This window comes from Pempheris klunzingeri, chromosome 12 (genome assembly GCF_042242105.1).
Source record: "Pempheris klunzingeri isolate RE-2024b chromosome 12, fPemKlu1.hap1, whole genome shotgun sequence".
NCBI classification, from domain to species: domain Eukaryota; kingdom Metazoa; phylum Chordata; class Actinopteri; order Acropomatiformes; family Pempheridae; genus Pempheris; species Pempheris klunzingeri.
In genome coordinates, this window is record NC_092023.1 from 10075451 (window position 1) to 10087998 (window position 12548).

Sequence of the window (12548 nt, forward strand, 5' to 3'; positions counted from 1 at the left end):
TAACTGCTAGAGGTCTTTCATGTTTAAACATCTCAGTCCTTATAGTGAACAATGGAGCGTCAGTTTTTCCTGTGATTCAGCACGATTTCCTGTGATTCAGTGTAAAGTAAAATGAGACAAGAAACTACAAGAACATGCATTATGGGGGAAAATGTACAGTAGCCGCTTTAGAGTCTATGTTGTTCTTGCTCGTTTAATCTGCCTCAGTTACCAGTTACTCTCTCCCTTCCATTATTGTCTGTCCTCCTCTCCCACACACTGTATTTCTCACCCTCACGTCATGTTCTCCCTCTTTCCTGTCCTCTCTGCACTCCTTTCCCTCCTCCTCTTTTCCCAGAGAAACTAGAGCCGTCAAGACATGCTGAGCAAAGTCTAATTTTCGACTCAGTCCCGGCCCTGGGGCGGGACGCTCTGGGTGTGTGCATGTCATCATTAATGACTCACCTCTGTGGATCTGTGTGTTTATCAGATATGTTCCTCTACGAGCTGGCATTCACGTGCATGTAACACATATGCACATGAACACAAGCTCTGTGATAGGAGCATAATTTACATATTTTATATGTGGGCTGCAACTGGATTTTTAACTAAAACGTTCAAAGTTGCATATGTGTAGATTTGGATTACTTTTGATTTTCCAGTAAATTTCGTGTTTTTTATATATTTATTTTGATGTTCGCCCGCAGTAGGCCTTAAGAAAATCGATAATCTTAATTGCTTTCTTTCAAAGTGATGACAGGATTATGAAAGATTTAATGAATTGTATTACGTAGCATTTGCTCACAAACTATGAAACCCCCCCCCTTCTGCCCCTTGATCGTCCTCTCATCCTCTTTATCCCTCCAAACAAAAATATGGTGACTTCTATGAAAAAATTTGTAAGCAAAATGCAGCAACTTCAAAAAGAAATGTTTTATTTAAAAAAAAAACATACACAGACTACCAAAAATAACCAATTCATACTACAGCAGAGAAACAGCTGCGTAATTTCCAGAAGTGGATGAATGTTTATAAGCACAGTATATACCCACACAGTGACGAACAATGACTAGAAAAGCTGGTACTGAAAACAGACAATTTTTTCCACAAGTGTAAACCTGCCTGAATCAGTCCTCATTCTACCAAACCATACAGTTCTCATAGTTATCTTCTGCATCAACTTGTGCACAAACAACTCGAAAGCCTCAAAGTTAGATGATAAAAGCAAACATTTGGTTGTGGACTTCTAATCTAATAAAGTTCAATTATCACGTCTCTTCTCTCATTCAACAGTTGAATGTACTGTCCTCAGAACACTTTCATCTAATAAAACGGAGAAACATTGTGTTGTTTGGGCGACAATTTTGGTCTTGGCATGAACAGATGTGTGACTGATGACATGAGACATCAAACCAGATGGACCAGTCTGATAGGACATTCAAGGAAACAAGAACACAACACTGACGAAGCTAAGGCACAAGTTTTACACACAGTATGTCTGAAGATTGTGCACAGGACACAAGCAACAGGAGAATTATCAAAACTTATGAAAGCTTTTGGAAAACACGATTGGTCATCTTTTAATCTTTCAAAGGAACTCAAGTGAAAGATCTTAGTGTTCTCTCTGAATGTACCTACTGTGAAACAACAAAATATTAGAAACATAGAATGAGCTTCTGGGTTTTTATTGCTCCCTTTAAACTAAAAGTATTATAATCAAACAAGGGTGCTCACTTGAGTTTGGACTGAAAAGACTGAAGGTAGCATTTCTACACAGGATTGATGGAGATTTCTCTAACTTTGCATGAGACAGATTAATCATCAAGCTCAATGGAAATTAATTCAATTTGCTTCCTGTTTACAGTGACAGATGCAGTGGCAGTAACAACTACAGTCAATAAAGTCAATAAAAAGTCACACAGCTGTGTCTATTCATGACGTGTATTATGACAAAGACAGCAGAGCAAACTCCCACAGTTATACCCATTTGGTAATAAGTAAATAAGAATACAAAATTCTGGAGACAACCCACAGATAAGAATTATCCAAAAATGCAACACGACTGTTAAACATTTCCATATGTATCGATTACATTCAGCTTCTGAGTCCAACCCTTTGCCTCCTTCTTACCTCATGCACAACAACATATTGAATACGAGACATACATTGAAGAACTGAGAAAAGCAAATAATAACACATGGGACAAAAACCAAATGACAATGATTTCTTTTGCATCCTGTGCAAAAATCAGAATTTCTCTTTTTGGAAGATCTAAAATAAATCAGGCTAAACATATGCATTTACACATAATTACATCCCTTAAGTGCACTTGGGTGATCTTGCATTGAGAAGTACAGGTATAAAGTACAGATAAAATGAGGGATAAGCTTCACTCAAACGCAGAATGTAAAAAAAACATAATGGTAACCATTTTTTAATATGCTGGCTTGATCTAAAATAGAGGTCTGTACATTAAAGCAGATCTGACATCCAATCACAGTAGGAATCACCCCTTGCTTTTGGATGGTGGAAGGGGGTTTCCACTGCCAAACTAAATTTAACTGAATTGAGCCATTGTGGATCTTAGGTGAAATGGTACAGCGTAAAAATGTTCAATGGCCAGGACAGCTGAAATGGCTGTGACTGGGCTAGTGTGCAGGTTTTGTCTTTAAGCAGAGGAATAGATGTATTTGGTCTTGGCCAGGCCGGTCAGTTCATCCTCGTAGCGCGGCAGGCAGCAGAAGAGAATGCTACAGCCAATGGAGAGGATGGTGGCACCCCAGCCGAAGCCGTAGGCCCAGGTGTAGTAATAGTTGCCCTCGTAGATCAGATCGTTGAATTTGACAGGGTAGATGATCAGAGCAATGAACTGGAGAATCACTACAGAGAGAGAGAGAGAGAAAGAGAAAGAGAAAGAGGTAAAAAAAGGGCTCCTAACACACCTCTAGAAAATGGGATATCTTCCAAGTAAAACTCACTCCTAAAAATGAATTACATAAGCTAGAGAGTTAGAAACCATTCCACAAAATAAGGAAACCATGCACCCAGTTGGACAAATAGACTACAATGACGCTAACATTAGGGTGTGCAAATGCCTTCACAAGTGTGCACAAGTGACTGGGATCAACATATCAACGTATCTGTGTGATCGACGTGAGTCAGTATTCACAGACAGCCATAAGATGGCTGCCAGCACTGTGTTTGGCTCTACACAGCTTTTCTTGAGAAAGGTGTGACGCCAATTTGCCCTGTGACGTACTTTTCTGTGGTCATCACTGGAAACCTGTTTTGCATTGTATTTTATGCCCTGAGGTAAAGTCAAGGTAGGCAGTGAGTCAGGTGTGATACTTCAGCACAACACAAACTTTTCTATTAATCACAGAGGGCAGGCACGATATATCAGAAACACCTGTAAATTTCCCCATCGTGGGGCTAATAAAGTAATAACTTATATATAATACCTTATTTTAGCCGGACAATTTCTGAACTCTACCTAAAAGAACTGTTTCGGCTATTTTTTGCTCTGTAATGTCAGAAGTATATCCTTCAAAAGCAACTTGTGGAGACTTCAAAAGATGAGAGTTATCTATACCTGCATCTCTAATTCTGCTAAATTTAAGGGATTATAGCCAAACACTACCAACTGAATAACAGATGTATAAATATGTATATTTTACTGTACTAGTAAAAATATACTTTGAAATCCTGCTGAAAAGCTTAAGAATACATAAATATTTTATGTAACTTTACATTTTCTTAATCACTTAAGTTTGTCTAAATGCACATTTTATTTTCTAGTGGAGATCCCAAACCTTTCATATTATATCTAAGTGAAGTTTGGAAATGTGTAAGATTACCACATTGAAAAAGGACAGCACTGCACTTCCATCAAATTAATAAGCACAAAGTGGCCATAAGATTAAACCAAAATACATTACATCAATAAGTGTGGTACAGTGATCTGTGATGGCTCGCATGATCCACAGATCAAAGACATGGATATTATTTCTAACATTTGTGCTGGTGAGATGAAAGCACTACAGAGGGATCAGTATTAGTAGTTCTAATCTAATTATTCTTTTCTAATCTCTTTCTTTTTCTTCCATGACTGAAACAAGAGTCATTTTGTGTCACATGTGGGAGCCAAATGTCAGGTTTCTCTGTAACTACAGCAGCGTGAAGCAAATACAAACTATATTCAACTCCCTCCAGCACATTTAAAGTAGACATTACAGTGCCTGTGAATTGCGAAAGGATGTTTTACTGTCAGTGAGACGGTGTGAAGCTCTCTGTGGGGTGAGTCAGTCAGATAAACAGACTTAACCAGCTGTTCCCATGGTAACGTCACACCAAAACCTCACCCTCCCTTCTTCCCGTAGCCAAAGTCTAACTGTGTTTTGTACACTTCCTTTCTCTCCCTCTCTTTCTCTTTGTCCTTCTCCTTTTTACGTCAAACCTGCACACATCATCCTGATCGCCCTTTTTTCTTTGGGATTCAGGTTACAGGTTTTTGTCCTTTTATCACTCCACTTAGAATCTATCACCTCTGAAGAGAGCTTGACATGTACATTTTCCAGCCACTACTTTAACTCCTCTGCAACATAACCTTTGTCTCACTGCCTGACCTTGATGTGTCCTACTCCCTCTCAGTCTGTCAAACCCCTTCCCCCACACACATTCTCAAAATTGGTTTAAGGAACTTCTAAGGACTTTTAGTCTTTATCTGTCAGACTGAGTGGAAAATCTGTATTTATTTTTTTCGCTGGACAATGATGAGCAATAGCACTGCTTTCCACACGGTCTTCAAAAATCTGTACAAATGGTTAGATCCACAAAATAACATAATAATCAGAAAGTTCTCACTTGACACTACAACTAGGTATCAAAACTAATTCCTAAATTTTTTGATACAATCAAAATATGTATGTAGCAACCAGTATTGTAACTTTTAAGCAGAGATGTTTGGCATCAAATACTTATTTTTAATCAGATATTTACTGATTTAAAATCATGATTATGTCAGCTTTAGAGTGATTTATTTCAACATGTTTCTTGTCTGGCTGCGACATTCAACATTTGAGAGATTTGGCTTCTAAAGTTCCATGACACAAGAGTTTTGTAGAAGAACTTGACCATATTCTTCAAAGCAAGGCATTGTTTTCATATTAGTACCAAACCCTGGGAATCATATAATTCATTTATTATACATACACCACTTATCCTTAAGGGTCACTGGGGGGCTGGAGCCAACAACACTTTCATGAGAGATATCAAATCATGTAGATAGTTTTGGTTTTATATACAGTTTGGAGAGATCTACCACAATACAACTAAAGTAAAACAAATTCACTTTGTGTGACTCAAAATATTTAAGAATTATTTCACCTGTCTAGAAACGGGTCCCAAGCTGTTCATGTAATCCACAGACTTTGCCGTGAAGGGACTATTTCTTCAATAAAGAGTATCCCCAATGAAAACCCTCCACAGCAAGAGCTTAACTCTTACGACTCAGAGGCGATCACATCTCAAAGCCTTAGCTTAATACCACAGGAGTACCACAAAAATTTGTTTTTTGGATGATTTATGTCAACTGACTCTTGAATTCAACCAGGCATTGCCCTGAGGCTGGCTCCTCCAACTGCTATCAAATTTTTTGACATTATTAAGGTTACATAAGCATGCATAAACATGTTCTCCGTAGTACCAGTAAGACTGGAGTTGTTTGTTATCAGTTTCAGTTCATCTTAATCATTTTTGAATGTTGATCTTTGTGAATTAAGGACTTATTTCATTTTCTAACCAAGTACGACTGAATCAGGGTGATTTCACTTGATCTGCCTAAAATTGTATCCTTCTCAAAAGTACAAACTGTCGATGTTATGGCCTGCTTTCTTCTCTGCTGCTGCCAACTGCAGCAGACTCTGCTTCAGACAGACATTTCTGACTAATTTTCAAAAGAGTCATGAATACTTGCTTTCTTGTTCGTACGTGTGAGAGTGTGAGTATCTTACCAACAACAATCAACAGTAGTCCTATAAGGGGCAGAAGAGTGATGTTGAGTGAGCAGCACAGAGCCACGCAAGAGATGATGAAGGCGATGATGAGGATGATGAGGCCGATGATCATCAGAGCAGCCACTGCCGCAGCCCAAGCTGGAGTCAGACACAAACCAACATACAGATTAATTACATGCTCTCAAACTGAAATACTCATAAAAACCTGAAAAGTCATCAAGTTTTTTGCACTTTCACAAGAGAAGCACACAATTTAAAGCAGTAACTGATTACAGAATGATGTTTTATTTATGTTGTCATCAAAATGTTTGTCAAAATGTGATTATTTTGGTCTAAATCAGTATCAGTTCTTGTGGCTTTGTTTCTGGCAACTCATGTGTCATATCACGTGTTGTGCAATGTGTCTTTAGTGAGCTCTCTCTCACCATAACAGTGTGAACTAATGACGGCACATTCCACAAGATTAGCGTTCAAGTTCAAGCTGATACACAGAAAGAGGGAGGCGAGCTGTCTACTGCACACACCCGCCACACCCTTAACAAAACTTGTTCTCTTTGTCACTGTATGACACTCTACAGGTGTGGCCCATATAATTATAATCAAATTATTAAATTAATTAATTAAAATAATAACGTATGACAGATTTTAACTGGACTGCACTCTTTGACAAACCATCATCAGAAAATGTGAGATAAAATGGACTTTAATGGGGATTTTACTGCTGTATGCAGAGAGGCCTTTACCATATACAATAACCTATGTTGGGTAAATGTTCACTGTGTTCTGACCAGGTTTCTCAAGCCCTCTCGGATTGAAATAAAAACCTGCTTTGCACTTCCTGCAAACACACAAGTCCGATTTTAACACACAAAATGATTATTCAAACAAACATTAGTGCAGATAGTCACAACATTTTTACATGTTTGGACTAACATCAGGTACACAGTGTGCATTTTCAACGTCTGTCACACCCAATTCACTGTAATTGGATCAGTCAACACACTAAATTATTCAGACCTGTGTGTTCAGGTAATGTCCTGCCCACCTCAGCCTGAGCTGTTCAGACACACATGGACACAAACCAGACTAGTTTGACTGGTTAGATTTCCTCCCATAATCCTAACAATGTTAAATGGCACTCAAGCTGGTGCACAAAGTTCCTCACAGTCTGGACCAGAGTAATGAATTCAGACTTATCCTGACCAGGATACATTTAATTTTTTTTTGTTTTTTAAGTATTCACATGGGTGATAGAGCATACTATAGAGCATAATAGCTCAAGAAACAAAGCTAATAAAGGGAATATTTCAAAGCTTTTTTTGTGTGCATACTGACGAAGATGCAGGAGATAAAGCCAACTAAACATTGTCATAGTACATCAGATTGTATTGGGAATTTCAATTACCACAAAATAAATGTCATCACACACACGAGTAAACTCAAGCAAATCTGTGCACCAACACACCCTCCATAGACCCAACGGAGGGTTTATGGAGGGTGTGTGAAACTATGATGGAGCCTCCATCATAGTTTGTTTTAATTATCCTTCTTCCAGATTAGACTGTCAATCAACACAGCATGGGAGCGATCTCAGCCGTCCTGGAAGACTCAGACCTTCCCATAAAAACATGTATGCCATATAATACTGTGGTAATGGTTAGAGACAATCATATCATGGCAGAGATCAGCTTGCTACAATATAAGTATCATGAAACCTTAGTGAAGATTCAATCAGACTATTTCTGTTTAAAGCATATGGGTTTTGTTCCTCCGAAAGGAGCATAAAAATGAAATGCTGAACATAATTATCTTAGCATTCCAGCATTCTGTGGTTTTGTGACACAGTGATAATTTATCATCTGCGCTGCGGTGAAGTTAAAGACCGAGACTCTAATTCAGTAAATGTGTGCCTTCACCATTGTTGATGAACCTATGGGGAAGGAAGTTTGGTCTCATAAACTAGAGACAGTGATCCACTTCAGCTACATTTTATGGTTAAAATATGTTAAAATATTCATACGACGTCCTTTAGGGTGCTACCACATTTATTAACAACATTTGTTAAGTCCACTTACACACTCAGATGTCTCAGGCTCTGTAAAATGTGAGTGCTACAGCTCTGCGTTGTCTTGCCGTGTCCTCATACCTCTGTATTTAATTCTGTTTGAAGCTGGGGACTGTGCCGTGCTTACTAAATATTGTGAAAATGTCTGGGTGTGTGTCTGTGGGTGAGCGCTTTAACTGCCTGTCCGATCACTCTAACTTAATGCTGTCCAGCTGTTCAACATCTGTTTTCCTCTTCTGATCAAAACTTAAGAGCTTAGACTGCACTCCGACTGCATACACACACACACTAACTGTTTTCTTTAAAACACATCTATGAATTGTACAAGTTAATACACACTAAAGACACTCAATCATATTTTGGCTCTCCCGCATATATTGCATGAAGTCTTTCACATAATGACAAATGTTTTGCTCTATAACTAGGAAGGGGATTGAAAGCCTGTATTCAGATCAGGCCTAACCTTACAATCAAGGATAATATTCATCAAAACCTCTTAAAAAGGCTTTCATACAGGCAGCCGGGATCAACTCAAGATCCTGCACTTTCCTTAAAAAGGTGTAATAGGACACACTGTCTGGGAAGCAGCTCTTGGTGCTTGTACCTACTTGCAAGGTGGAAAACAAAACCCTGTAAGTGGAATTCAGCGGGAGGAGTGCTAGAAAGTAAGTGATGGCCTGGTGAGTGGGTGATATGTATAAAATATCCAATGATGGTATGCAGAGCTGCAACGATTACTCGATCAACAGAAAATTAATTGGCAATTATAAAAGTAACTTATGTGATAGTATATAAATAAAATTCTCAGGTTTCAGCCCCTCAAATATGAGTATTTGCTAGTTTTTTTGTCAAACTGTAATTGATATTAAACTGAAAATCTTTGGATTTGGGCTTTTTTAGTTATTTGTTGACAATTTATAGACAAATGATTATTGAGAAAATAACTGCAGATTAATTGATAATGAAAATAAAAGTTAGTTGCAGCCCTTGTAATTTTATATTGCAACATTAATATGTTGTAGCATATGGAAACTCAATTGGAAAGCTCTTTTATTTGCTACTGCTTATTTTCTACTGTTGTTTTCTTTACTCTTTTTTTTTCTATTGTTGCTGCTGTAACATGTGAATTTCCCCCTATGGGGGATCAATAAAGAAAAAGTCTAAAGTCTTAATGGATACAGACAGGGATTTTTGGAGTTTTTGGATAATCCAACATTTAGAATTAAAAAAATGTAAAACAGTATTTCATTGCATTGCTGCAAAACTCATATAAGAATTAAATGTTGTCATGAAGCTGTACCTTGCTATGACTTGTGTATAATTTTTAACCATCTCATAGTACACAGCATAATTAAGCCATGCCCTTCTGAATCAAGCGAGTAATTATCTACATGAAAACATGTCTATTCCTGCATTTCCTGAGAATATATCTGAACAGGGAGCGGCCTGAACACCATTAAAGGGAAGAGGAGCCAGTTTGGTCCGAAGCCAATATTCATCGGTTTAACAATCGCACGCATCAACTGTGCTGGTCATGTTTGTTTCTTCCATTTTGAGTTCAACAACTTTTCCCCACAAGTATTTGGCCAGAGCCATCACACAGGAATGTTCAAAGGAGCCAGCGATCTTCTGGCAGCTGTGGTCGTTTTTTGTTTGACTGCTTCAGTCCTGCTGAGGCTACAGGAAGTCGGGCCAGAATAGAAGCAGTAACATTTCATTAGATTCATTACATTACAGTCCAATTACCCCATGAATCCTTTGGTCTATAAAATGTCAGAAAACAGTGAAAGTTTGGATATCCTTGAGTCCAGGGTGGTAATACTAAATGCCTTGTTTTGTGAAATAGACCAAAACCTCCTAAAAGTCCATTTATTATCATATAAGAGACCAAGAAAATCAGCAAACTGTCACATTTGAGAGCCTGGAACCATCAGATCTTTGCAAATTTTGCTTGAAAAATTCTTCATTTTCTGATTCATTTTGTTTCAATCAACTAACCTTTGCTGCCCCTCATTGCACCATATCAGATACTGTTAAAATGCTTAACAGAACTTGTTAACAAAGACTCGGGTTAAGTCATACTGACTTAAAACAGCGTGTCAACTAGTCAAAATCACTGATAAGTTGAAGGACAGATGAAAGGTTTTTAACTTTGCTCATGTTTCTGGGAATATATGCGTTTATGTTCTGCAGATGACAATATGGAGCTACACTCCATTAGCCTAAGTGGGAGACTGCCACAGAGTCCGATAAGAGCAACAGTACTGTCTTTGTTGGGTGACAGTGAGTGTGGAATAACACAAATACAACCTGAGAGGGAGAGAGAGTGAGAACAGAAGTCTGCCCTGTTCGCAGTTATTGTTCCACATCATTTCAGAGTCTATATATGTGTCAGTGACTTCATGTGTCTTTGGTTGGGCCACTGCACTGAAGGAGAAACACTTCAGCTATCATTTCAATGAATATCCATCTTCGTGTCAACAGGTGTGACAGATAGATAGTCGTCTTAAACTCTGCTCCTGAGCCACATTTTCTGGAATGCATGTCACAAACTATTTAAAATTCAAAGTCTGCCTGAGGAGTTTTGTAAATTTGTGGCCTTAAAACTTGCAGAACCAGCAAACCGATGTGACTGTGTGCAGTTTTAGAGTAAATAAGTTTAGATCAACGTTGCACTGATGACTCCCTTTCAAGTGTCCATATCAGCTCGGATGTTTTATTATTGTCAATATTACAAGTGGTGGTAGCAAAAGTAGTACTGTAAAAATGTCCCATTTGTGTCCACAAGGTAAAAGCATAGGCAGTTGTAGTGATAGCATACATGTTTTAAGATAAGATATTCCCTTATTAGTCCTACGATGTGGACATTCACAACGTTGCAACAGACAGGAGGAGATATTAAAAAAAAATCTTGCCTGCTGCGGAAAAGTTGTATACAACAACAGGGAAAGTTCCTGTATGAGGAAGCAGCTCAGCCACTGCCAGTTTCACACGATTTTATCCCGCACAATATTGAGTTATTCTGATAGGACTATAATAATAATAATAATAATAATAATAATGCATTTTATTTAGGGCACCTTTCAAGGCTCTCAAGGTCGCCGTACAGAATACAAATAAAAGTACAATACAACAAGTAAAAACGGGTATAAAACAGGTAGTCTTTTGTTTTGTCCATGATTTTCCTTTCCTGTAAAACCCCACTGAAACACTTTATGTGATACTTGGCAACACAAACTAAAATAAACTCAAAAATAGGCAAAGGCAAACATTTCATCCGTCATTGTACAGTCAAAGGTGGAGAAGAGGCTTTTTATACAGCAGCTGCATGAAACCTCCTCACTTTCTGCTGTATTTAACCAGGCTGGAGAAGATAAACAAGATTGTGAGGACCAAAGTTCAGTCGGCCTGACTGACTGAGTGTTTTGGGCCTGTCTCCTCCCCTCAGCCTGGACTTTTTACTTGTCAGAGGTCGAGTCCTTCAGGTAACAGTATGAGAGTGTTGAATTTGACACCCTAGTAGCACATAATAATCAACTCATATTACTGGCTGAATTATGTTGGGTATTTTCTCTAATTTGGTGCTATTCGCTCTAGTCCAGTTACTCTGTCTCATATGAAATGTAATGTGACACTTACAGAACTCCATGAGGGACTTGCAGGACCATTCGTTATCCCTGCCTCGGCAGTGCTCCCACATACTGGCGTAGTGAGACTTGGCGTCCTCGTCCTCCACCCATCCAGAGGTGGCGGCGATGGCGATAATGTCAAAAATAATGGCGAAGAGCAGTAACAGGGGCACGATCCACCTGCACCGGGGGTAGGCGATCCCACAGCGGAACATGACCGACGATCGGAGCGTGCGGAGCGGGTCAGAGAGGAGGACGAGCTGCGGTGAAGTCCGTCCGGTTGTAACCTGGCTTGTGAGTCTTTTTCGCAGTAAGACTGTCAGAGGGTGTGGTGTGGATACCAGATAAGAGCCCCACCCGGGTGAGAAATGCAACCTGTTTTGGGACCTGAGGGGCCGGGCTTGTTTGACTTTAAGAGCCGAATCAGGCCCAGCCCCATTTACTGTGTCATATTACAGCCTGGAAAAAAACAACAGGATGCAACTGTTGAGGCGCCTGTTTAACCTGAGTCCTGACTCCCAGCAAAGAGCGACGGTTTACAATAGTTAGTGTGGTAGGTTTTAGTTGGGGATTACAGCAGGTGTGGACTGGGCTGTGAGTGGGTGGAGTGTGAAGGTAGAAAAGAAGAGGAATGAACCAAAAAGGGGGGATGATGCAGTAAATATATTTGCCACGAGATGGCAGCTCAGCTCACTCTAACAGCCAAGGAAAACTAGAGTTATGGAGAATAAAACATGTTCATAACTATTGGGTTTCACCATGAAAATCTGAGGTGTTATGCTGTGTTCCGTGCAACAAGGTAGTTCCTTTAGATTTAGAGACCATTGCACAGTGACCAGGCTGTCTGAGGAACAATAATAA

General features: G+C 39.1%; 1 protein-coding gene across 1 annotated transcript; it reads right to left on the minus strand.

Annotated features, from left to right (window-relative positions):
- Window positions 1-897: 897 nt before the first annotated feature.
- On the minus strand, window positions 898-12043 carry perp (p53 apoptosis effector related to pmp22). The gene is made up of 3 exons (XM_070841385.1): window positions 11698-12043; window positions 5991-6131; window positions 898-2859 (listed from the first exon to the last, which is right to left on the minus strand). Exons 1-3 carry the CDS (start codon window positions 11900-11902, stop codon window positions 2648-2650), a joined length of 558 nt encoding a protein of 185 aa, XP_070697486.1. The 5' UTR covers window positions 11903-12043; the 3' UTR covers window positions 898-2647.
- Between the last annotated feature and the right edge of the window lie 505 nt (window positions 12044-12548).